This window comes from Delphinapterus leucas, chromosome 3, assembly GCF_059928025.1.
Source record: "Delphinapterus leucas isolate spDelLeu-1000000601 "Yukka" chromosome 3, BTC_Dleu_Yukka2, whole genome shotgun sequence".
Classification (NCBI taxonomy): Eukaryota; Metazoa; Chordata; class Mammalia; order Artiodactyla; family Monodontidae; genus Delphinapterus; species Delphinapterus leucas.
Genome location: NC_143131.1, coordinates 161,678,239 through 161,706,040, shown reverse-complemented (window position 1 = coordinate 161,706,040; position 27,802 = coordinate 161,678,239). Strand labels below are relative to the sequence as shown.

The window sequence follows — 27,802 nt, the reverse complement described above, 5'->3', positions numbered from 1 at the left end:
AAATCTTAGCAATTCCCTGTATGTCTGCCCCAATTGCATCTTTTCTCTTCAGAGGTAACTACTATTCTGAAGTTCCTCTTAATCATTTCCTTGCTTTTCTTTATAGTTTCACAATGTGTATGTGTCTCCAGATAATATTTTAGTTTTTTTTAACTTTTTGATCCTTATAAAATGAAACCATGTAGCAAGTTTTCTTTTTTTTTTGCTTATTGTCTTTTATTTGAGATCCATTCAGTCGTGTGTGTGGCTAAAGTTCTTCACTCACTTTTTCTGTGGTATTGCACTGCATCCATTCTGTTGATGGCCGTTTGGTCTGTCTCTAGTTTTTGTTACTCTAAATAAACAGTGCTGCAGTGGACATTCTTGTCCTGGTCTCCTGGTGCACAGATGAAGTAGTTCTCAAACAGGGGTGAGGGAGGTGAGGTGAGATAGGGGTAAGGGAAGAAAGGGAAACACTTTTGGTTGTTATAACTGGGAGGTGGTGTGCTCCTTGTCTCTAGTGGGTAGAGGCCAGGCACACTGCTAAACATACTACAATGCACAGGACAGCCTTCCCATCTCCTCCTCTCCCACGCACCAAAGAATTGTCCGACTCCTAATGCGAGTGTCGAGGCTGAGAACCCCTGCTCTAGGGTAAATACCTGGGGTGGACTGCTGGGTGCGTGGGTTTGTGCATCTTCAACTTTAGTAGATACTAGCATACTGTTTACACTCCTTTCAGCAGTATGTGGCCTCTTGCATTACTCATTGTCCTTCTCAACACTTGATAATCTCTGCCTTTAAAATTTTTGCCAACTTGCTGTCTGTGAAATGATATCTGATTGTGGTTTTAATTTCATTTCCTGAACAGTAATGAGATTGAGCATCTTTTCATGTCTGTCTTCTTTTTGTATTTCCTTTGAGAAGTGCCTCCTGATACCATTTTGCCCATTTTCCTGTTGTGATATTTGTGTTTTTCTTAATTGTGTCTGGGATCTCTTTATATATCATAGATTATTCTTACCTCCTAGATGCTAATCCCTTATATTTGTTGCAGATAACTTCTCCCATTTTTGAGTTTATTCTGATGGGCTGAAAAGTTCTTAATTTAAATGTAGTAGAATTTATCAATCATTTTCTTTATGGTTAAATGCTTTTTGCTGGTTGGTTGGTTTCCTGCCAGATCCCCAGGTGGGCAGGACTTATTCTAGGACCACGCTGGAGCAGTGCTGAAACCAAGTCTCAATGCCACTTCAGGACCCACAGCTGGCACTAAAGTTGGCAGGCCTGCTGCCAGGGGCACAGATGGGTGTTACTGGATCCCTGGGTGAGCAGGACTGGGAGCAGGGCTAGAGCCAGGTCACAGGGCTGCTTCAGAATCTGTAGTCTGGTCCAAGGATGGTAGGCCTGTTACTAGGGGTACGGATGCATGATTCCTCCTGGGTCCCTTGTCAGATGGTTACAGGACCGTGACCAGGCAGGTCTGGAGCTGTCTGTAGGGAGTTGGGGCTGCTTTCAGTTTGCTGGCAGAACCATGTGAGCTTGCCACCAGGGTGTGGGCCTGTCTTTTTAGAGCAGATATCCTTGGCCTTGGGGTTCACTGGGGTTTGGCAGCCTCCTATCTGGATCCCAAGGCTTTCACAAAGGCACTTTTGTCTGTAGTTGCCTTCCAAATCATTGTTTGTTTAGGGAGATGCATTCCTATTCCACCACCTTGCTAATGTCATTCCCTGTCTCCATTTAAGTGGGATAGGTCAAACATGTCAGTTCTGTTGTTCACGTCTCAGTAATTTTGTCTGCTTGACCATCAGTTACTGGAAGAGGTGTGTTGAAATCTCTTACTGTTACAATAGATTTGTCAATTTCTATAATTCTATTACTTTTTACTGTATTTTGAAGTTATATTGTTAGATGCATAAAGTTTAAAATTATTATATCTTTCTGATGAGTCCCACCTTTTTTCCCTGTGAAGTTACCCTCATTTTCTCTGATAATGCTTGCTTTACATTTTGTTATTTTTAATTGTAAAAAACACATGAAATAAAATTTACCATCTTAACCACTTTTAAGTGTACATTTCAGTAGTGTTAAGTATATTCACATTGTTGTGCAACTAATCTCCAGGACATTTTTATCTAACAAAACTGAGACTATACCCATTAAACATCAACTTCCCTTTTTCCCCTCCACCCACTCCTGGTAACCACCATCCTACTTTCTGTTTCTATGAATTTAAATACTTTAGATACCTCATGTAAGTGGAATCATACAGTATTTGTCTTTTTGTGAGTGGTTTATTTCACTTAGCATAATGTTCTCGTTTCATCCATGTTGTAACATGTGATAAGATTTCCTTTTAAGGCTGAATAAGGTTCTTTTGTAGATCTACCTATTGTAGGTTCTATGTGTAGACCACATCTTCTTTATCCATTCATCTGTAGGTGGACATGGGAGTTGCTCTCACCTCTTGGCTATTGTGAATAGTGCTGCTATGAACCTGGGTGTCTCTTTGAGACCCTGCTTTCAATTCTTTTGGTTAAATGCTCAGAAGTGGTATTGCTGGATCATATGGTAGTTCTGTTTTTAATTTTTTGAGGTACCATCGTACTGTTTTACATAGTGGCTGCACCATTTTATGTTCACATTAACAGTGCACAAGGGTTCCAATTTCTCCACATCCTTACCAACATTTGTTATTTTCTGTTTTTTTTTTTTTTTTTGATAGTGGTCATCCTAATGGGTATGAGGTGATAAATCATTATGCTATTGGTTTGCATTTCCCTAGTGATTAGTGATGTTGAGCATCTTTTTGTGTGCTTATTGGCCATTTGTATATCTTTAGAGAAATGACTGTTCATGTTTTTTGTCCACTTTTTAGTTGGGTTACTTTTTTTGTTGTTACTAAGATATAGGAGTTCTTTATATATTCTAGATATTAACTCCTTGTAAGATGTAATTTGCAAATATTTTCTCCCATTCCATGTATTGCGTCTCTACTTTGTTGATTATGTCCTTTGATGAAGTTTTAAGTTTGATGTAGTCCCATTTGTCTGTATTAGCTTTTGTTGTCTCTGCTTTTGGTGTCATATTCAAGAAATCATTGCCAAATCCAATGTCATGAATCTTTTCCCCTATGTTTTTTTCTAAGCGTTTTATAATTTTACCTCTTACATTTAGGTCTTTGGTATGTTTTGAGTTAATTTTTGTATATGATACAAGATAAGTGTTCAACTTTATCCTTGTGCATGATATCCAGTTTTTCCAACACCATTTGTTAGGGACTGTCCTTTCCCTACTGAGTGGTCTTAGCACCCTTACCTGGCTGTATACATGAAGGTTTATTTCTGGCACTCTATGCTGATTCATTGATCTATATGTCTGTCTTTAATGCCAGTACCATACTGTTTTGATTTCTGTAGCTTTGTAATATGTATTGAAATGAGGAAGTGTAAGTCTTCCAACTTTGTTCTTTTTCAAAATTGTTTTGGCCATTGGAGTTCCTTGATATAACATGTGAATTTTTAGGTGGCTTCTTCTATTTGTACCAAAAATGCCATTGGGATTTTGATAGAGATTGCATTGAATCTGTGTATTACTTTGGGTAGTATTGACATACTGTCAACATTAAGTCTTCCAGTCTATGAACCTGAGATGTCTTTACATTTTTTGGTGTTTTTTTAAAGTGTTTTCATTAATGTTTTTTTGTCAGTTTACAACTCTTTCACCTTCTTGGTTAGGATTGTTCCTAAATATTTTATTCTTTTCAATGTTGTGGTAAATGGAATTGTTTACTTAATTTCCACTTCATATTGTTCATTGTTAGTGTATAGAAATGCAACTAAAATGAATAGATTTTAGTGTGTTACTTTTGATTCCTACAACTTTGCTGAATTTTTTATTATTTCTAACAGGTTCTTAAAAAATCTTTAGGGACTTCTACATATAAGATCATGTCATCCACAAACAGGTAATGCTATTTCTTCATTTCCAATTTGGATGCCTTTTATTTATTTATTTATTTTTCTTGCCGAAAGGTTCTGTCTAGGACTTCTGGTATTACACTGAGTAGAATGGCCAGAGTGGGCATCCTTATCTCGATCCTGTTGGTAGAGGAAAAGTTTTCAGTATTTCACTATTTCATATGATGTTAGTTGTGATATTTTTTCATATATGGCCTTTGTTATGTTGAGATGGTTTCCTTCTATTCCTAGTTTATTAAGTGTTTTTATCGTGAAACAGTGTTAAATCTTGTTAAATGCATTTTCTGCATCAATTAATATGAACATGTTTTATTTTACATGATTTTTACATGTTGAACTATTCTTGCATTCCAGAAATCCTACTTTGTTGTGTATAATCCTTTCAATGTGCTTTTGAATTCAGTTTGCTAGTATTTTATTGAGGATTTTTGTTCATATTTATCAAGGCTATTGGTCTTTAATTTTCTTCTAGTGTTTTTGTCCGGCTCTAGTATCAGGGTAAGGTTGGCTCAGCTATTATATTTTTCAGCTCTAGAATTTCTGTTTGGTTCTTTTTTATAGTTTCTATCTCTTTGTTGATATTCTCATTTTGTTCATGCATTTCCTGATTTTGTTTAGTTGTATATCTGTGTTTTCTTTTAGCTAATTGAATATCTTTAAGAAGTAGTTTTGAATTTTTCATTAAGAAATTCAGCAACCTGTTTTTCTTTTGGGTCCAGTCTGGAGTTTTATTTTGTTCCTTTGATTGGGCCATGTTTCCTTGTTTCTTTGTATACTTTGTGATCTGTTGCTGAGATTTGGCCATTTGACAAAGCAACTTCCTGTCCGGGTCTTAATGGACTGGCTTCATTTAGCAGAATACTTTCACCAATCAGCCCACCTGGAAGTTTGGGACCTCCCCATCCTTTTCTAGTGATGTATGTTCTCTGGACTTGTGTGTGTACTTTTTAACTGTCTCAATTTCTCTACACTGCTTGTCCTTATTTCTTCTCAGGAGCTTGTAATTTCTTGCTCTCCCAGACATCTGCCTGCTGAACTGCAGAATCTCTGCAGCTACTGTGCTGTGGCACCTGCCTACATTTTCAGTGTCTTCCAAACTACGCCAACATGCCTGTCAGTGCTCCAAGTCTGGTGAGACAGAAATCTGTCCCTCAGGCAGGCCCCAGGCAAACCAGAACTAGGTTTTCTCTTAGTTGCACCTACCTATACTGAGATGGGGGAGAAGCATGTGTGTGCAAAATGCCATGAACTTTTCCTACCCTTTTCAATGGAATCCCTTCTTGGTTTTCTATTGGCTTGGTTTTCCATTGGTCTCTGACCCCCGTTCCTGGGACAAGAGAACAAGAAAAAGCAGGGGAAAGAATCAAGAGACTGGTCTTAGCAGGGTGGAAATTTTTATATGGTTATTAAGGAATAAGGTGAATTAAGCAAATATTGATAGGGGTGAAAGAAAGGTGAAACAGAAAAGGGAGAGTCACAGGACTTGTCTCAGCAGGGTGGAAATCTTTATTTAGATGGTTGTTAGGAAGTGGGATGAAGACCACCTAGAGGAGTGGGATAGGGAGGGTAGGAGGGAGGGAGACGCAAGAGGGAAGAGATATGGGGGAAATATGTATATGTATAGCTGATTCACTTTGTTATAAAGCAGAAACTAACACACCATTGTAAAGCACTTATACTCCAATAAAGATGTTAATTTAAAAAAATAAAAAGAAGTGGGATGAATAAAATGGACATTGATGGGGTTAAAACAAAGGTTTTAATACAGCAATACCAAAGACTGGGTGTTAGCCAAAGGGATCTCCTGCTGGTCGCCCAGCATGTAGGGGTCCCAAACAAGTTTGCTTTATTTATCCCAGTTTGGAGAAGTAAAAAGCCAGAAGGCAGAGACTACAATGAGGAACCTCGCCAGCAGTCACTTGGGGCAGTGGTTAGGAAGATTAATCAAGTTGACAGTTGACAAAAGGGCCAGGGTACCTTGGCTCAACCCTTACTAAGGACCCAAAGCCTTTTGCACATGAGTGGGTAAAATGGTCAGGGGGTTGATACAGGAGTCCTACGAACTGTGGTACCAAGACCTATTGGTGAAACCGTGACACAGGCTACAGTTAGATTTAGAGAGTATAAAAGTGTGGGTTGGGAATTCCCTGGCGGTCCAGTGGTTAGGACTTTGTGCTTTCCCTGCCAAGGGCCTGGGTTCAGTCCCTGGTCAGGGAACTACGATCCCCACAAGCCGCGTGGCACAGCCAAAAAAAAAAAGTGTAAGAGTTAATAAGATTGTGAAAGTTGAAATGTTTAAACAAGCTTTATGTAAAGAAGTTGTGTCTTCTTTACCTGAATGTTTTATGGGAATCGATACTGTGTTTGGCTGGGGAACACTTCCCCTACCTAATATTGTAACACAAAACCTGTTGATGTGATCCTAATGGAGGCCACAGTGAGGGTTGATAGAATTAAGATTGAAGTTTGTAGAATTGTTGTTTGAACAGGCTTTATGTGAAGTGGTTGCGTCTCTTTTTTCTGATTGTATTATGGGGATGGACGTTGTATCTGGGGGATGTTTCCCCTACCTAATATTGTAAACAGAAGGCATGTAACTCTACCCTTTGAGCAATATTAATTGGACATGATAAATAGGAACCAGTAAGGAGTGTGGAATAGAAGTTGGATTGCTGGTAGGGACAAATTCTCTGTGTGATAGCCCGTGGAGCCTAGACTGTGGTTTATGACAAAAGCCTGTGAGTGCCTCCCAGCGATCACTACTGGGAATTTATACTAGACAATTTCCATTTGAAGGGCATTTACTATCTTGCCATTTGACATTATTAATAGAAGCTACCCCTATGACTGAAGGACATAAAATTATCTTAAAACCTGAAATACTCAATGTGTAGGGTGATGTCAGAGAATCACTGTAATGGGCATGTCAGTGCCTGGAAGAATTTCATAATAAAATAGAAATGGTTTATACAGGATGATGCTGCCTGGGGAGTGCAAGGAGATACTCACGAGTAGGGGGCTTCTTTTTCTCTAGGACTGTCTCTGTAACTGTGTGAGGAGTTGCTGGATTCTTTTGTCACTTGGACAGTGCCCTATAAAGAACTCTCAACTGACAAACAAAGAGTTGCTTCATTTGTGGATGGCATTTATAAGGTGAATGGACAACATCCTATTTGGAAGGCCACCACTCTGAATTCTTCAAATCAGATTGGTGGGTTGACTTGAATGCTGTTATCCTAACAGTGATGGAAGAATTGAACGATGGTATAAGCACCTATGTTTGGGTTTTTATTGATTCATGGATGCTGGCCAATAGACTGGCCATGTGGTCAGGCAGGAGGGCAATGGAAACCTGGCCCATTAAAGGGATGCCCTTGTAGGGCACAGGCTTGTGGAAATTTGAGGGGTGCATTAAAGTAGAACATGTCAATGCCCATCAGAAGAACTCTTTTCCAGGTTTAGTAGGTGATTGGAATCAGCAAACAGATACTCCTGTGTGCTCCCTTGAGATGGCCATCTGGCTCCGTGACGTGTACGGACATAGGGGTCACTGCAGCAAAGTAAAGATGGGTTGAATTTCCTCATAGTCTTCTTGTACTCTCATGCACAAAATGCCAGTAAGAGAAGTTCTCTCTGTCAACGAGCGAGACAGAGATTGCACATGGCTATATGGCAGATTCCCTGGTGGGAAGGCTCTGATCATGGTTGGCATGTGAGACAATGCTGGTAGCCATGGGGGGCTACAAATGGGTCCTGACACTGGGAATAGACACTGACTCTGGACAGGGCTATGCCTGCCTAATGGTAGATGAAAATGCTCAGAATACTGTGAAAGAACTGGAACAGAAGATACTACACCAATTTGGGTTGCTGACTATCGTTTCTCTAGACCAAGGAACACATTTTACAGTCTGTAATGTCCAACAATGGGCAGAGAAATATTTTCCTCTGAGTACTAGTTTGATAGAGGATTGGAATGGGCATTTGAAGCATTGGTTGTCTAAAATGGAGGAAAATAAAGGCATGAAGGGCTGGCTTTACACACCTTCATGAGTGTCTACTCATACTAAATATGAGTGGGACTAGAAGAGTGTCCCCACTGGATAGATTCCTCTATTTTTCTGGTGGATCTAGGGAAGTAGGGGTGACAAAGGATGCTGATATGACTTACCTTCTTGCCAAAAGAGGAGGATGTTGGTATAATAGCTATAGTTTTTTTTCTCTCTCTCTTTTTTTTCTTTTTCTTCCTCACATCACCTCAACTTTTTGTTTGTTTTTCCTACCTGATGGCAGTGGTCATGTGACCAGGGCTGCAAATACAAGTTGATTGATTCCTAAGCAAGAAACTATAACTATATTTTTAAACCTTATGTCAGAATTCCTAAGGGCCTGATGGGGCAGAATGTGCCTTCATCCCATCTGACAAGACTGAATGCAGCTATATTGCTTGGTGGTAAAGATAGCCCACTAGTTCTGTACCTACATAACCTCACCCTCTCTAAATGGGAGTGGACTGAGGGAAGGCACTTGCTAGGCTAATATTGCTTTCTGCAACCTAGACCAGCACAATGGTTGAATCTAATGAACCTTCCAAAAATGGAAGAGTTTGGGTATAAATGAAGAGAAGGAGGAATAGTAACTAAGGGTAAGTAGTGAATAAATGTGTTATGTAAAAAGGTAAATTCAGTATTACATTAGTACCTCAAAAGAGCTCAGAGCAAGAGATGACATTGTTTCTTAGCTCAATTATATCAGATGTCTGAAAGAGTGAAGCCTTATGTTTGCTGAAACCACTCCTGCTTTTGGAACCTGATATGATCGAATGAAAGACTGCAAACCGGAGTGGCCTAACCCTGGGAAACATCCTCATACAACAAAATGATGAACTGGAATGATTATTAATGATTGCATGGGGTTCTAGTAATGTGCCAGTATCTTTTGACTTGGGTATCATTTTGCTGAAAGGGGTCTGTGGCCAGAGCCCATGGGGTGGGCTATGAGATAATAGAAAATATATATAGATCTCTGCCCCAGTTCCTGGAACAGAGCTCCTGAAATCCTTGTAATTTCCTATGTGATAAGCGCACTAGGAGCATCTTTTGTCCTAATATTTGGTTTTTGACCTGGGTTCCTGGCACAGGGCTCCTGAAACCCTTGTAATTTCCTGCGTGATAGGAGTGTCCTTTGTTCTAATGAGGTGACTCTGGTTGGGTGCCTGGATGGCTCCTGGATGAGGGCTGGTTACCAGAAAGACCAAGCCATGATTGGAAGCTTGGAATTTTCAGCCCCACCCACTCCCCATTCTCTTGAGAAGGGAGAGAGCTAAAAACGGGATTAATGATAAATCATGCCTACATGATGAAGCCTCCATAAAAATTCCCGAAGTACGGGATTCAGAGAGCTTCCGGATTGGTGAACACATGGAGGTGCTGCGAGAGTGGCATGCCTGAAGAGGGCATGGAAGCTCTGCACCCTTTCCCCATACCTTGGCCTGTGCATCTCTTCATCTGGCTGTTCATCTATATCCTTTATCATATCCTTTAATAAACTGGTAAACATAAAGCATTTCCCTGAATTCTGTGAGCCGCTCTAGCAAATTCATTGAACCCAAGGAAGGGATCATGGGAACCCCTGATTTGTAGCCAAGTCAGACAGAAATTGTGGGTAACCTGGGGACCTACTACTTGTAATTGGCATCTGATGTGGGGAGCAGTTTTGTGGTACTGAGCCCTTAACCTGGGGGATCTGACACTGTCTCCAGGTAGATGGTGTCAGAATTGTTGGACATCCAGCTGGTGTTGCAGAGAGTTACCTGTATGGACCCCCCCACCCCGAATTTGGTCACTAGAAGTGTCAGAAGTGAAACGTTCTGTGCGAGTGGTAAAGAAGACCCACAGGAGAGAAACAAAGGAGGGAAGGACTGGGTTTTTTCCTACCCAGGAGGAGGAAAACTGGATTTTTCCAATTTAGTAGTGTTCTCATAAAGGTATTCTGGCCCATATATTGATGTTAACTTGCATTTCTGTGGGGAATGAGGACCTAGAACTTCCTAGTCCTTCATCTGTTGATATCACCTCCCCCATTATCTGCCTTTTGATTAGATAGTTTAATCTATTTACTTTAAAAATAATTACTGAAAAGGGGAGACTTATTTTGTCACATTGCTATTTGTTTTGTGTCTATCTATCTTATAGCTCTTTTGTCTCTCATTTTCCTCCATTACTGCCTACCTTTTTTGTGTTTAGTTGATATTTTGCAGTGACGTGTTTTGATTTCCTTTTAATCTCCTTTCATGCATATTCTTTAGATTTTTCTTTTGCAGTTACCATGGGATTATATAGAATATCCTAATGTAACTAATTTCACTTGATAGCAGCTTTGCTTCAGTTGCATACATAAACTCCTCTCTTACAAAGTTCTTCCCCCCTTATATTACTGATGTCAAAAATTACATCTTTAATTTATAATTGTTTTTTATGCATTCATCTTTTAAATTCTGTAGAAAATAAGAAGTGGAGTTACAAACTAAAATGACAACAATGTTTTTTTTTTTAAATATGGGTTTATATATTTACCCTTACTGGTAACTTTATCTTTTCTCAAGTATGACTGAGTTACTGTCCAGCATCCTTTCCTTTCAACATTAAGGACTCTCTTTAGCATTTCTGGTATTGTGGGTCTAGTGGTAATGAATTCCTTCAACTTTTGTTTGTCTGGGAATATCTTAATTTCTCCCTCATTTTTGAAGGACAGTATTGCTGAATATAGAAATCGTGGTTCGCAATTTTTTTTCTTTTAGCACTTTAAATATATCATCTTACTACCTTTTGGCCTCTAAGGTTTCTGATGAGCAATTGACTGATGATCTTATTGCAGATCCTTTATACTATGAATTGCTTCTCTCTTCCTGATTTCAAGATTCTTGCTTTGGCTTTGGCCAATTTGATGATGATGTGTGTTGGTGTAGGTCTCTTTAGTTTATCCTACTTCAGGGTTTGTAGATCTGTGTCTTCCCTCAAGTTTGGGAAACTTATGGCTATTGTTTTTTCAAGTAATGTCTGTGCCCTTTTCTTTCTCTTTTCCTTTTGAGATTCTCAAAATGTGTATGTTGACTGACTTGGTGGTGACCCACAAGTCTCTTAGGCTCTGTTCACTTTTCTTCATATATATATTTTTTTCTGTTTGTAAGAGTTGATATTTTTAATAGTCCTGTGTTCAGTCCTTTTTTTCTCCCTTCACAACTCTGGTGTTGAACTCCTCTAGTGAATTTTTCATTTCAGCTTTGTTTATATATTGTTTGCCTGATTTCCTTTAGTTCTTTGTCCATGTTTTCCATTTACTTGCAGCATATTTAAGATGATTATTTTAAAGTCTTTGTCTAGTAAGTCTGATATCTAGGTTTCCTCAGAGTTGGTTCTATCAGCTTTAAATGAGCCACATTTTCTTGTTTCTTTATGTGCCTTGTGATTTTTTTTGCTAAAAATTGAATGTTTTTCTATTATTATGTGGTAACTCTGGAAATTAGACTCCTTGCCTTCCCCAGGGTTTGCTTTTTTAAATTTTTTGAAGGCCATTGTAGTTCATTTGTTTTGGGACTTTTCCAAACTATTTCTGCAAAGACTGTATATTGTCATGTGTGATCACTGAAGACTTTGTTCCTGTAGCTTGTGTTCAGCTAATCTTTTGACAGAGAATTCCATGAATCTCAGGAGCTGAAACAAACAAAAAAACACTGAAAAAAACCCAAAAAAGACCATCTACCTCTCCCTGTCTTTACATATTTGCTCTTTGCTGGGACACTTCTTCATCACTTAGTTAGGATACTCTTAATCTTGGGATTAGTAGGATACTCTTAATCTTGGGATTAGCCCGAGGTAAAAATTTAAGGTCTCAGGAGTTTTCTGAGCGTGTGTCTTGGTCTTGCATGTGGCTTTCTTAAATTCCTCCATATTCGTGGAAGCTTTTCAATGTCCTGTATTTCCAAATGGCCTTAAACAGTCTGTTATGTATCTTTACCCACAGTCTGTTGCTCCAGACGTCTGTGGATTTGTATTCTGCCTCACAGCTTTTTCTGCCACACCAGTGTTTTAGGTATCCTTAAGACACGTTAGAGCAGAAATACACAATAATTTGCAATCAGGTTTGCTCTTTCTCCCTTTAGTTTGAGGGGAAAACTGGGAATTGGGCTTCTGGCTACTCAAGACTAAGATTGCTGCAGCACTGGAAAGGGGGTAGGTCAAGGGTGAGTAAGAACTCCACAAAACGTTCCTATTGTTTTGAAGTTGGCTTTTTAATTTTTTTTTCAGTTGTATTGAGATATAATTGACATACAACACTGTATAAGTTTAAACTGTACCACATAATGACTTGTCATACTTATATTGTAAATTGCTATAGTAAGTTAACGTCCATCTCATATAGTTATGAAGAGTAAATTTTTTTTCCTTGTGATGACAACTTTTAGGATTTAATCTCTTAGCAACTTCCAAAGATACTATACGGCAGTGTTAACTATGGTCATCATGTACATATTTCCCCAGTTATAAACTGAGACTTCCTCATTTATTTTATACCTGGACACTTGACCTTTTCACCACCATCAACCAATTCCCTCTTCTTCAACCCACCACCTCTGGTGACCACAAATCTGATTCTTTTTATATGAGTTCATTTGTTTGTTTTTTTAGATTCTACATATAAGTGGGATCATACGATATTTGTCTTTTTCTGTCTAACCTATTTCACTTAGCATAATGCCCTCAAGTACATCCATGCTGTCACAAATGATAGGATTTCCTTCTTTTTTATGGCTGAATAACATTCCATTATATATATGTACCACATTTTCTTCAGTGGACACATCTTGGCTATTGTAAATAATGTTTCAGTGAATGTGGGGATGCAGGTATTTCTTCAAATAGTGACTTCATTTCCTTTGGATGTATACCCAGAAGTGGAATCGCTGGACTGTATGGTAGCTTTATTTTTACTTTTTTGAGGAACCTCCATACTGTTTTCCGTAGTGGCTGCTCCAGTTTGCATTCCCACCAGTAGTGCACAAGGGTTCCCTTTTTTCCACATGCTTGATGTGTCTTTTTGATGGTAACCGTTCTAACAGGAGTGAGGTGATATCTTACAGTGGTTTTGATTTGCATTTCCTTGACGGTTAGTGATTTTTTAAAAATAAATTTATTTATTTATTTATTTTTGGCGGCGTTGGGTCTTCATTGCAGTGCACGGGCTTCTCATTGCGGTGGCTTCTCTTGTTGCGGAGCACGGGCTCTAGGTGCACAGGCTTCAGTAGTTGTGGCACGCAGGCTCAGTAGTTGTGGCTTGCGGGCTCTAGAGTGCAGGCTCAGTAGTTGTGGCGTGCAGGGCTTAGTTGCTCCACGGCATGTGGGATCTTCCCGGACCAGGGCTCGAACCTGTGTCCCCTGCATTGGCAGCCGGATTCTCAACCACTGCGCCACCAGGGAAGTCTGACGATTAGTGATGTTGAGCATCTTTTCATGTACCTGTTGGCCGTTCAGTATTTTCTTTGGAAAAATATCTAATTTCCTCCACGTAGCACCCCAGGACTGGGGCACCTAATCTGTGGCTTGAATTGCTCACTTCCCAGGGCAGGTGTCTGCCCTTATAATCTTCTATTTCCTCTGAGTCCCCTTCCAGGAACACCAGGTCCTGACCCCATCTTTTCTTCCCTTCATACCTGATCATGTGTATATCTTTCCTACATCCTTGTTTGTACAACAGTCCTTCTGCCAGTTTCCACTTAGTTTTCAGTGAAAATTGTTTACGTGTAGATATATTTTTGATTTGTTTGTGGCGGGCAGTGAGCTTCATGTCCTCTCACGTTGCCATCTTGATCCCTTTGATTACTATAGCCTTATAATATAGTTTGAAATGAGGAAGTGTAATGCCTCCTGCTTTGTTCTTTTTAGGATTGCTTTGACTATATGAGGTCTTTTGTGGTTCCATACAAATTTTAGGATTGTTTTTTCTACTTCTATAAAAAATGCCATTAAATCTTGATAGGGATTGCATTGGATCTGTAGATGGCGTTGGGTAGTATAGACATTGTAATATTAATTCTTCCAATCCATAATCGTGGGATATTTTTGTCTTCAGTTTCTTTCATCAATGATTTGTAGTTTCCAGTGTAGGGATTTTTTTTTTTACTTCTTTGGTTAAATTTATTCCTATATATTTTATTGTTTAATGCTATTATAGTGGGGTAATATTCTTCAATTCCCTTTTTAAAAAAATATTTATTTTTTGGCTACACTAGGTCTTAGTTGTGGCATGCGGGGTCTTTAGTTGCAGCATGCAGAATCTTTAGTTTCGGCATACAGGATCCTTAGTTGCGGCATGAGAACTCTTAGTTGCAGCATATGGAATCTAGTTCCTGACTAGGGATCCAACCTGGGCCTCCTGCATTGGGAGTATGGAGTGTTAGCCTCTGGACCACCAGGGAAGTCCCATTCTCCAATTCTTAAGAGAATTCAGTTTTAAAGTATAGTAATGCTACTGATTTTTTTTTTTTTTTTTTTTTTTTTTTGCGGTACGCGGGCCTTTCACTGTTGTGACCTCTCCCGTTGCGGAGCACAGGCTCTGGATGCGCAGGCTCACGGGCCCAGCCGCTCCGCGGCATGTGAGATCTTCCCAGACCGGGGCACAAACCCGTGTCCCCTGCATCGGCAGGCGGACTCTCAACCACTGAGCCACCAGGGAAGCCCATGATTTTTGTATGTTGATTTTATATCCTGCAACTTTACTGAATTCATTAATTAGATCTAACGGTTTTTTTGTGAAGTGTTTAGGGTTTTCTATATGTAAAATCATGTCATCTGTAAATAGAGACAGTTTTTCTTCTTCCTTTCCAATTCTGATGCCTTTTATTTCGTTTTCTTAATTTATTGCTCTGGTAGGACTTCTAGTACTGTGTTGAATAGGAGTGGTGAGAGTAGGTATCCTTGTCTTGTTCCTGATCTTAGAGGACAAGCTTTCAGTCTTTCCCCACTGAATACGATGTTAGCTGTGTGCTTGTCATCTGTGACTTCTGTTATGTTGAGGTATGTTCCTTCTATACCTAAGTTGTTGAGAGTTTTATCTTGAAAGGATATGGTGTTTAGTCAAGTGCTTTACTGTATCTATTGAGATGTTCCTATGATTTTTATCTTACATTCTATTGATGTTGTGTATCACGTTGATTTGCATATGTTTAATCAATACCACCCGTGCATCCCAGGGATGACTCCCACTTAATCATGGTGTATGACTTTTTTTTAACATCTTTATTGGAGTATGATTGCTTTACACTGGTGTGTTAGTATCTGCTGTACAACAAAGTGAATCAGCTATATGTATACATTTATCCCCATATCCCCTCCCTCTTGCATCTCCCTCCCACCCTCCCTATCCCATCCCACTAGGTGGTCACAAAGCACTGAGCTGATCTCCCTGTGCTGTGCTGCTGCTTCCCACTAGCTATCTATTTTACATTTGGTAGTGTATATATGTCAATGCTACTCTCTCACTTTGTCCCAGCTTCCCCTTCCCCTTCCCAGTGTCCTCAAGTCCATGCTCTATGTCTGCATCTTTATTCCTCTCCTGCCCCTAAGTTCATGAGAAACATTTTTTTTTTTAGATTCCATATATATGTGTTAGCATACGGTATTTGTTTTTCTCTTTCTGACTTATTTCACTCTCTGTGAGAGACTCTGGGTCCATCCACCTCACTACAAATAATTCAATTTTGTTTCTTTTTTTATGGCTGAGTAATATTGAATTGTATGTATGTGCCACATCTTGTTTATCCATTCATCTGTTGGTGGACACTTAGGTTGCTTCCATGTCCTGCCTATTGTAAATAGTGCTGCAATGAACATTGTGGTACATGTCTCTTTTTGAATTATGGTTTTCTCAGGGTATATGCCCTGTAGTGGGATTGCTGGGTCATATGGTAGTTCTGTTTTTAGTTTTTTAAGGAACCTCCATACATTTCTCCATAGTGGCTGTATCAATTCACATTCTCACCAACAGTGCAAGAGAGTTCCCTTTTCTCCACACCATCTCCAGCAATTATTGTTTGTAGATTTTTTGATGATGGCCTTTCTGACCGGTGTGAGGTGATACCTCATTGTAGTTTTGATTTGCATTTCTCTAACAATTAGTGATGTTGAACACTCTTTCGTGTGTTTGTTGGCAATCTGTATATCTTCTTTGGAGAAATATCTATTTAGGTCTTCTGCCCATTTTTGGATTGGGTTGTTTGTTTTTTTGATATTGAGCTGCATGAGCTGCTTGTATATTTTGGAGATTAATCCTTTGTCAGTTGCTTCATTTACAAATATTTTCTCCCATTCTGAGGGTTGTCTTTTCCTCTTGTTTATGGTTTCCTTTGCTGTGCAAAAGCTTTTAAGTTTCATTAAGTCCCATTTCTTTACTTTTGTTTTTATTTCCATTTCTCTAGGAGGTGGGTCAAAAAGGATCTTGCTGTGATTTCTGTCATAGAGTGTTCTGCCTATTTTGTATATGGTGTTAGGGAGTGTTCTAATTTCATTCTTTTACATGTAACTGTCCAGTTTTCTGAGCACCATTATTGAAGAGGCTGTCTTTTCTCCATTGTATATTCTTGCCTCCTTTATCAAAGATAAGGTGACCATATGTGTGTGGGTTTATCTCTGGGCTTTCTATCCTGTTCCATTGATCTATATTTCTATTTTTGCACCAGTACCATACTGTCTTGATTACTGTAGCTTTGTAGTATAGTCTGAAGTCAGGGAGCCTGATTCCTCTAGCTCCGTTTTACTTTCTCAAGATTGCTTTGGCTATTCGGGGTATTTTGTGTTTCCATACAAATTGTGAAATTTTTTGTTCTGGTTCTGTGAAAAATGCCAGTGGTAGTTTGATAGGGATTGCATTGAATCTGTAGATTGCTTTGGGTAGTATAGTCATTTTCACAATGTTGATTCTTCCAATCCAAGAACATGGTATATCTCCCCATCTGTTTGTATCGTCTCTAATTTCTTTCATCAGTGTCTTATAGTTTTCTGCATACAGGTCTTTTGTTTGTTCCTACGTATTTTTTTGTTGTTGTTGCAATGGTAAATGGGAGTGTTTCCTTAATTGCTCTTTCAGATTTTTCATCGTGAGTGTATAGGAATGCAAGAGATTTCTGTGCCTTAATTTTGTACTTTGCTACTTTACCAAATTCATTGATTAGCTCTAGTAGTTTTCTGGTATTGTCTTTAGGATTTTCTATGTATAGTATCGTGTCATCTGCACACAGTGACAGTTTTGCTTCTTCTTTTCTGATTTGGATTCCTTTTATTTCTTTTTTCTTCTCTGACTGCTGTGGCTAAAACTTCCAAAAGTATGTTGAATAATAATGGTGAGAGTGGGCACCCTTGTATTGTTCCTGATCTTAGAGGAAATGGTTTCTGTTTTTCACCATTGAGAATGATGTTGGCTGTGGGTTTTCATATATGGCCTGTATTATGTTGAGGCAGTTTCCCTCTAGTCTACTTTCTGGAGAGTTTTTATCATAAATGGCTGTTGAATTTTGTTGAAAGCTTTTTCTGCATCTATTGAGATCATCGTATGGTTTTTATCCTTCAATTTGTTAATATGGCATATCACATTGATTGATTTGCGTATATTGAAGAATCCTTGCATTCCTGTGATAAACCCCATTTGATCATTTAATGTACTGTTGAATTTGGTGTGATAGTGTATTATTTAGAATTTTTGCATCTGTTTTCATCAAGGATATTTGTCTGTAGTTTTCCTTCCTTGTAATGTCCTTATTCTGGCTGTGGTATCATGGTAATACTGACCTTGTAAATGAGTTTAGGGGTGTTCCCTTCTCTTTGATATTTTGGAAGAGTTTGGGAAGAATTGGCATTAATTCTTTAAATGTTTGGTAAAATTCACCTTGAATCCATCTGGTCCTGGGCTTTTCTTTGTTGGGAAGTTTTGGGTACTGATTCAGTCTCCTTACTAGTAACTGGTTCATTCACTTTTTCTCTTTTTTCTTGATTCAGTCTTGGTATATTTTTTGTTTCTAAGAATTATCCATTTCTTCTACATTGTCCAGTGTGTTGGCAGATAAATGTTCCTACTACCCTCTGATCCTTTGTATTTTTTTTTAACTTTTTATTTTGTACTGGAGTATAGCTGATTAACGATGTGATCGTTTCAGGTGCACAGATCCTTTGTATTTCTGTGGTATCAGTTGTAATGTCTCCTCTTTGATTTATAATTTTGTTGGGTTTTTTTTTTTCTTGGATAGTTTAGCTAAAGGTCTGTCAATTTTGTTTATCTTTTCAAAGAACAAACTCTTAGTTTTGTTAATCTTTTCTCATTTTTTTCTTCTCTCCTTTAGTTATTTCTGCTCTAATCTTTATTGTTTCCTTCCTTCTGCTAACTTTAAGCTTAGTTTGTTCTTTTTTCTAGTTCCTTGAGGTGTAAAGTTGGGTTATTTATTAGAGATAGTTGTCTTTTCGTTCTGTATGTGTTTATGGCTATGAAGTTCCCTCTTAGAACTGCTTTTGCTAACATCCCCTGTTTTTGTAAATTGTGTTTCCAATTTTGTTTGTTTTAAGATACTTTTTAGTTTCCTTTTAATTCTTACTTGCTACATTGGTTGTTCAGGAGAATTATTTTTATGCATTCTTGAGTTTTTCAGTTTTCCTCCTGTTACTGATTTCTAGCTTTATACCATTGTGTTCAGGAAAGATACTTAGTATGATTTTGGTCTTGTTGAATTTGCTAAGACTTTTTTTGTGGCCTAACATTTAACATCCCAGTAAATGTTCTATGTGTGCTTAAGAAGAATGTATATTTTTCTATTGTTGAATAGAATGTTCTGTATATGTCTTTTATGTGCGTTTGGTCTATAGTGGCATTCAAGTCTGATGTTTCCTTATTGATTCTTTGTCTGAATGATCTACCACTGTTGAGAGTGGGATATTAAAGTCCCCCACTCTTATCTTATTGCCATTTATTTCTCCTTTTTGTTCTCTTAGTATTTGGTTTATATATTTAGGTGCTCAAATATTTAGTGCTTAAATATTTAGTTATATCTTTTGATGGATTGTTGTTTTTCATTATGTAATTATCTTATATTCTTGTTTCCATTTTAGTAAAGTTAATTTTGACTGACATAAGTATAGCTACCCCTGCTTTCTTTTTTTTTTTTTTGGTTACTATTTGCTTGAAATATCTTTTCCATCCTTTTACACTCAGCCTTTATCTATATTTAAAGGTCAAGTGAGTATCTTGTCAGTAGCATATCATTGGATCTTACTTTTTTAATCCATTAAGCCATTCCGTGGCTTTTGGTTAGATAATTTAATGAATTTACATTTAAAGTAATTATTGATGGGTAAGGACTAACTGTTTTCATTTTGTTCATCGTTTTCTGTTTTATAAATCCTTTGTTTCTTCTATTCCTGTTGTGTTCTTTTATGATTTGATGAATTATTGTATCATTATGCCTTGACTTCTTTATCATATTCTTTTGTGTAACTACAATAAGTTTTTCTTTTGTGTTTGTCATGAGGTTTACATAAAATAATCTTGAAATGATAGCACCCTATTTTAAACTGGTAACACCTTAACTTCTATAACATTTCTAAACTTTACTCTTTTACTTCTCCTCCCCCTCACATTTTAGATTATTGATGCTACAGTTTACATATTTCTTATAGTATGTATCTAATAACAGATTACTGTAGTTATAGTTGTTTTAGAATGTTATTTTTTCCTTTGTTTTTAAATTGGGGTATAGTTGTTTTACAATGTTGTGTTAGTTTCTACTGTACAATAAAACGAAGTAGAGTTCCCTGTGCTATACAGCAGGTTCTTATTAGTTACCTGCTTTATACATATTAGTGTATATATGTCAATCCCAATCTCCCAGTTCATCCCATCCCTCCACTCCCCTCCCCCTGCTTTCTCCCCTTGGTGTCCATACATTTGTTCTCTACATCTGTGTCTCTATTTCTGCCTTGCAAACCGGTTCATCGGTACCATTTTTCTAGAATCTACATATATGCATTAACTTTTAACTTTAAATCTAGAGTTGTTAGTGAATTATACACCCCTATTACCTGACTGACTTTATAGTTACCATTACCAATGAGTTTTACACTCTCTTCATATGATTTTATGATATAATTAGTGCCCTTTTACTTCTACTTGAAGAATTCCTTTTAGAATTTATTTTAAAGCAGGTCTTGTGGTATGAACACCCTCTGCTTTTGTTTGCTTGTGAAAGTCTTTATGTCTTCTTCAGTTTTGAAGGACAGCTTGCTGGGAATAACATTCTTAGTTGATAGTTTTTTCTTTCTACATTTTCAATATATCATCCCATTCTCTCCTGGTCTGAAAAGTTTCTGTTGAAAAATCTGCTACTAGTCTTATAGGGATTCCCCTGTATGTAATTTCTCTTTTTCTTGCTGCTTTCCAAATTCTTTCTTTGTCTTAGACTTTTGACAATTTAATTATAATGTGTCTTGGTGTAGCCCTATTTGAGTTCAACCTATTTGGGGTCCTTTGGGCCTTCTGCCTACTACAGATTTGTTGGAAGTTTGATGTAGTTAAAATTATCCACCTTCCTTTAAGTTTCTGTGTTTTCTATAAGAAAGGTTTCCCTCTGTGGTCATTAATATACTTTAAAAGTTTTGCTTTTTTGCAATTAATACTTAATACATCTAGGACTTCACTATCTAATATAGTAGCCACCACATGTGACTATTTAAATTTGAATTACTTAAAATTACATAAAATTAAAAATTCAATTTCTCAGTCATACTAGCCATGTATCCAGTGGTTAATACCCATATGTGGCTCATGGCTACCATATTGGACAGCACTGATATAAAACATTTCTATCATTGTGGCAAGTTCTATTGGCAGTGCTGATGTAGGACAGTAGTCTTCAACCAGGGGAGATTTTACCTCCTGCTCTCCCCACCAGAGGACATTTGTCTAGAAACCTTTTCGTTTTTCACAACTAGTGGGGTAGTTGTTCTATTGGTATCTAGTAGATGGAGGCCTGGGATGCTGTTAAACATCACATAATACATAGGACAACCCCCCACAAGAAACAAAATGCCAATAGTTCTGACTGTGGGAAACCCCACTCTAGAACGTATTTTGTTGTGAGGTGTGAGATGGGGGAGCTTGTTCTTTTTCCCTCTGACTAGCCAGTCAACTACACCTCATTTCCTGTGTGTACTTGATCCATTTCCCTCTGGTTGATAGTGAATCTTGAGATTTTTTCCCTTAAATGGTAGAGAAGGTCCTATTCCTTTGCTAATTAAGATATGATTTCTTAAAACTGACTTCTGTTGTCTTACAGATTCTTAGACTCTGCAAGTAAAGACAAGCTCATGTTCACAATATTACCATGGCTTCATCATCAAGGTAGGAGTAATGTTTGTTGAAAGGCTTTATGCAAGTACAGTTGACTCTTGAACACATGGGGATTAGGGGTGCTGACTGTTCGCATTTGAAAATCTGTGCATAACTTTATAATCGGGCCCTCTGCACTGGCGGTTCCAACCCACTGAGGATCATGTAGTACTCCAGGACGTATTTACCGAAAAAAATCTATGTATAAGTGGACTCACATAGTTCAAACCCATGTTATTCAAGGCTAACTATATTTACTTCTCTGCTTTTGAAAGACCAAGTCTATAACATTTTCAGTTCTCAGTCCTGCTGCCCACCCTAAGCACTTGGTGTCTATGAAGCACCAAGGAGGGAGAGGAGAGAGGAAGATTGGAGAAAAGACAAGGCAGACAAAGGGGTGTGTATGGTACAGTACGGGTGCAGCTGTGTAGCTCTAGTTCTGCACTTGATCTGAAAACATGATTTACTTTCCTCATCTTTCAAGACACAAGATGGTTGTCTGTGGGGCTGCCTCAGTTCCTGCAGGCTTTCTCACTCCAAGGGTTTGAACAGGTATGCACAGAGGTGTCTGAGGGCCTGTTTGAGTGGTGAGACTAGCAGAGATTGTGGCTGGGCAGGCCTGGATCTGCTGCTGTAGACCAGGGGAGGCATGAAGATGGCTGTTACCCTTTGAGAACGTGTCTTAGTTCGAGGTCCATGGAAAGGAAGAGCTTCAGGTTTCCTCTCCCTTTCTGGCTGGCCATGGAGAGCTTGAGGCATACCACATCTCCCCAGAGGTCAGACTTCTTGTGCTCTAGCCTCCAGCAGGGGTGGCTGGTGGAGTCAGTGTCCTGGAAGTGAGGTTGGAGTGAATCTCTAATGCAGCTTAAACTCCAAAGCCTAAGAGCAGGCAGAGAAATAGCCTTTGTGGTAAAGCCTGCATCCTCCCTCTGGTACACGGCTTTTCTCATGCAGAGGCCAAGGCATAGGGCAGCAGCAGTGCCCACCTTCCCAAGTCCAGTCTATTCTCATAGCCAGAGTAATGTATTTGACCCATCACTGTCCTGCTCCATCCCCTCGGGGGCTTCCTGTGATAACTGAATACAACTGGAAGTCCTGATCAGGACCTCTGGAACCCTGTGGGGCCTTGGCCCTGGACCCAGCCACCTCTGCTCTACTCTCCTCCCTTCACTACATCTGCAGTGTCACTAACCTCCTTGCTGTTCATAGATATCAAGTCCCTTCAACCACAGGGCCTTGCACCTGTACCTACAGTTCTTTCTCTCCCTCTGGGACACCCAGTCTCCAGCTGTCTGCAAGGCTCACTCCACCTCTCCAGGCCATCTGCCCTGTGAGCCTTCCCTCATCATATGTCTAAAGTAGCACCCCCGGCCCTATTCCTTTGCTGCACTCCCTGTCCCTTATTCAGGATGGCCCTCATCACTACCTGATGCCGTCCTGCGTAGCTGCGTGTTTGTTGATGTGTCATCTGTCTCCTCCATTTGGAAACAAGTGCTATGCAGGTCAGGGAGTGGAGTGTGCTCACTGCCAGCCCCTGGGCAACACCTGCTCGTGGTTGGTGCCTGCTAAATACAAATACCTCTCGTATTGGGTTCCTGCATGTACAGGGAGAGTTAGAATAGCAGGGGTTTCCATGTTTCCAAATCTGTTTAGCAGCTAGTATGCAGTAGGATATCAGATGTTGAGGGAGCTTTGTGAAAATCTGTCTGAGTCTGTTTAGGTCCTGAATTTGGGTAGTGAGAGTTCAAGTATGGAGAGTTTGAGAATTGGGGAAGTGAGGAAACTTATATATGCCAAGTGAATAAGAAAAAGGGAAGAGACAGATAAGGCAGAAGCATGAAAGCAGAGCTGCTAGGGCCACTGAGTCAGGAGACATTGGTGGATGCCACTTCAGCAGCCGAGCCTTCCCACTGACAGTTACTGTTAACCAGGTGATAACAGTGGCACCTGGAATCATCACTAGAGGGGATCCTCTATTCAGACACTTTATTTAAGAAGGAAAGGAAGTATGGAATACCTCTTTAGAATGTCTCCCTTCATTAAAATACTTCTGCACTTAGATGAATAATTTGTGTTTGTCTGGAAAATTCACTTATCTGGCACTATGCCTTATGGTGTTAGGTCCAAGATGCTGTTGCAGTGAGAGTGCCCTCCTCTTGGGCAATGCTTTAGTGGAGTTTTCTGCTGAAGCACTGGCTTTCCTGCATGGCCTCTCTTCATTCTGTTTCCTGTCATCGCAGCAGCCTCACTACTGGGAGAAGAACCGGCTCAAAGCTGAAGTCCATGAAGTTGCTTGAGGTTCTGAATGCTCTGGAGGAGGAGGAGTCTGGCCAGAGTAGGGAGGAGATCTTCATTGCACCGCCCAACAATGCTTCAGGGGACTTCACTGATGAGGACTCGGGTGATGAAGATGGCCGGCGAGGAACCCACCTGCCTGGCAATGTGCTGCATGCCTCTGTTGTGCCTGAGGACTCCGGCACCGGGGAGGAGGATGATGACCTGCAGCTGCAGCCAGCCATGAAGAAGCAAAAGGCAGTAGTGGAACCTCAACATGTTTGGACCAAAAGAGATATCCGCCCGGACTTCACCAGTTGGACAGCATCGGATCCTCATATGGAGGATCTCAAAAGCCAGGAACTGAGTCCTGTAGGCTTCTTTGAATTGTTTTTTGATGAAGGAACAATTAATTTTATTGTTAATGAAACCAATCGTTATGCTTGGCAGAAGAATGTCAACCTGGGTCTCACAGCTCAGGAATTGAAGTGTGTTTTGGGCATTTTGATTTTAAGTGGGTATATCTCCTATCCAAGGAGAAGGATGTTTTGGGAAACATCCCCTGATTCACATCATCATCTTGTGGCTGATGCAATTAGAAGGGACAGATTTGAACTGATCTTCTCATACCTGCATTTTGCAGATAACAGTGAGCTTGATGAAAGTGATAGGTTTGCCAAGGTGAGGCCTCTCATTGTCCGCATGAACTACAATTTCCAGAAGCATGCACCCTTGGAAGAGTTCTACAGCTTTGGCGAGTCTATGTGTGAGTACTTTGGACACCGGGGGTCCAAGCGTCTGCCTGCGGGGAAACCTGTGCGGCTGGGCTACAAGATCTGGTGTGGGACGACCAGCAGGGGCTATTTGGTGTGGTTCGAGCCCTCACAGGGCACACTGTTCACTAAGCCAGACAGGGGCCTGGACCTAGGAGGCAGTATGGTGGTGAAATTTGTGGATGCACTTCAGACACGTGGGTGTCTGCCATACCACATATTTTTTGACAAGGTTTTTACAAGTGTCAAATTGATGTCCATTTTAAGGAAGAAAGGAGTGAAGGCCACAGGAACTGTTCGTGAGTACAGAACTGAACGATGTCCCCTTAAAGATCCCAGAGAACTGAAGAGAATGAAGAGGGGTTCGTTTGATTACAAAGTTGATGAGAGTGAGGAGATCATCGTGTGCCGCTGGCATGATAGCAGTGTGGTCAACATCTGCTCCAACGCTGTGGGCATAGAGCCAGCGGGGCTGACCAGCCATCACTCGGGAGCAGCCAAGACGCAGGCCCAGGTTCATCAGCCATCCCTGCTGAGGCTGTACCAGGAGAAGGTCGGGGGTGTCGGCCGCATGGACCAGAACATCGCCAAGTACAAGGTGAAGATCCGGGGTATGAAGTGGTACTCGAGTTTCATTGGCTATGTTATTGACGCTGCTCTTAACAATGCATGGCAGCTGCACAGGATATGCTGCCATGATGCCCAGGTGGACCTTCTGGCCTTCCGGAGATATGTGGCCTGCGTGTACCTAGAGAGCAACGCGGATACATCATCCCAAGGGAGGCGAAGCAGGCGGCTGGAAACCGAGAGCCGCTTTGACATGATTGGGCACTGGATCATCCACCAGGACAAGAGGACCCGGTGTGCCCTGTGCCACTCACAGACCAACACCCGCTGTGAGAAGTGCCAGAAGGGCGTCCATGCCAAGTGCTTCAGGGCGTACCACATCCGGTAATGCATCCTGGGCAGAGGGAGCCCCCTGGATGTTTGGTTTGTTATGAGATGTTTACAGCTAATTACATATAGCATTTGGGGCCTTTGTGTGTTGTGTTGACAAAAAGAGACCTGAATCCCTGATTTGGTTTTGTATTTTTCCTCGTCTTCCTTACAGTTATCTTTTTATCATCTTCTATTATGCCTACATGTAATATAAATTAATATTTATGTTAGTAATCATAAATGTTTATAAATATATATTTTATACTGTTATTTATTTCAACTTATGGGCCCTTTTTTATTCAAATAAAAATCTTGCTTTGGGGTATAGCTGTCCTGATAAGGAGACTTGAACGTAACCAAAAACTTAAGAGAAACTTTCGTGAACAGTAAAAAGATTTTATAGTGTATGCTCTCAGTTATAATCTAAGATATAGGCAATATTGTATCAATATGATGAAGGATATCTTGATCATATTTATTTCACTTTAATCTAATGCTAGCAAACTGTCCAGGGACAGATAATCTGCCATGTATTTATCCAGCTGACTAGATTTGTAGAGTTTGTATTTTCTTGATAAAAAATATTTTTCTAATACACATATCCATGTGGAATCCATTTTTATAAATAGTGTGAAGTAGGGAGTTTTTTCCCCCAAATGGGTGGTTAGCATCATATTAATATTAAAAGTTATATATATATTTCCCCAGTGATTTAAATTCTACCTTTAAAAATTCCTGAACTTTGGGGGAAAATACTGAAACAAAGAAAAAAGTTTATGTTAGAAAGCCTAGTGGAATATAACCCAGAAGAATAAAAGAAATACATATAAAAATTTGGACTTAATCAGAAATCTAAGAGAGCATGTTGAGTATCTTTATTTGGTAAAGAACTTTCTACAACAGCACAAATAAAAAAGAAACACATCAATATATGTGACCATATAAAACTGTAAAATTGACATTTATTAGTAAAGGTAAAATGCAAAGAAACTGAGAAAATATGTTACAAATAATTCCATTTGTAATAATATCCTCAGTGCAAAAAGATCTCGTAAACACATAGGTGACAAGGGTAAAATGTGCAATGTGATATAAAATAACAAATGATGGAAGATGAAAAACAAATGAACAGTGAAGATACATAAGAGGCAATAAACTGCAAAGGTAAGTAATTACTAGATATCCTTTTTTTAAACAAATGAATTTATTTGTACATAATTACTGTTGGTATGGGTGTAGAAAGGTGACAGACTCATGTAGTACCTGAGGGAGTGTAAATCTGTACACTCTTTCTGAAGGCAATTTATCAGGTCCATCCAAAATCTTAAAAATTGTTCATACCCATAGAAAAGGAAATGTTTGGTCCATTGTGATGTGAATACATTAATAAAAGGGGCAGATCCTCCCTTCAGTGGAATCCCAATTATAAATGTAGAAGGAAGGATGGAAATAAAATACTGCTATTTGGCAAACACCACAGCAGTAATTTTGCAGGCAAGAACTGTCAGTAGTTGCTAAACTTAGGAGGGCAAAGCATTTCCTCACAAGATATCCAGGGGGAATAAACAGAAACTGCTTAGTGGAGAAATCAGGCACACCACCACAACCAAGCAGTCAAAGTTAATACCACCAGTATTGAGATAGAGACATCATGTGTCCTACCCCACTCTCCTCAGGTATGGTAGGTACACTGTGATATTCCTGCCCAGAATGTACAGCCTGCATTCTACATCATGAGAAAACATGAGACAAACGCAAACTGAGGGACATTCCACAAAACAGTTGAATACCTTTTGAAAGTGTTGAGGCTGCAAAAGACAAAGAAAATGAGGATCTGTCCACAATTAGAAGAGACCAAGGAAGTATAACAAATGTGATGTGTGATACTCGCCAGGTTCCACAAAAAGGCTTTCAAAAAGAACATTAGTGGGACAATTGGTGAAACTTGAATAAGATCCGTAGTTATACTGTTTTATAAATATTAATTTCCTGGCTTTGACAACTGTACTGTGGTTATGCAGGATGTCAGCATCTGGGGAAGACTGGTAAAAGGGAACTATCTGTAACCCTGGAACTGTTTTGTAGGTTTGAAATACTTTCAGAGTGAACATTAAAAAATGTTTATACCTTTGGTGCATTATTTCCATCTTTAGAAATCTAGCCTGGATACTTTAAAACATTTGTCTTAAGGAGAAGTTTGTTCATCAAATTCTACTCTTCAGTTTTCATCTCTTGCATCATGATGATCCTGAAATATTAACCAGGTGTTTTTTACCTTACTGATGGTCCAAATCAATTAATTGAATGGTTGTGAAAACAGTTTGTGAAGCTTCCAGAAGCTACAGAATGGCCAATTGTGATTCCTCTCTTAAGAGCTAAAGGAAATATTTACACTTAGACAGATGTTTGGTCGCAGGTTATAATTGATGTATGATT

The 27,802-nt window shown here is 39.4% G+C and overlaps 1 protein-coding gene across 4 annotated transcripts in view; it reads left to right on the top strand.

The window, feature by feature from the left end:
- The window catches only part of PGBD2 (piggyBac transposable element derived 2), a 31,247-nt gene extending 3,748 nt beyond the window's left edge, over positions 1-27,499 (top strand). For 2 of the 4 annotated variants that reach the window (XM_022563360.3, XM_022563359.3), the window contains exons 2-3: positions 21,328-21,392; positions 23,624-27,499. In XM_022563360.3, coding sequence (XP_022419068.1) covers positions 21,376-21,392; positions 23,624-25,382 — 1,776 coding nt within the window. In that variant the 5' untranslated portion in view covers positions 21,328-21,375 and the 3' untranslated portion in view covers positions 25,383-27,499. Of the gene's footprint in view, positions 1-21,327; positions 21,393-23,620 lie in introns of all 4 variants that reach the window. The other 2 variants (XM_022563358.3, XM_022563357.2) reach the window with 1 other exon arrangement.
- Positions 27,500-27,802: the final 303 nt, after the last annotated feature.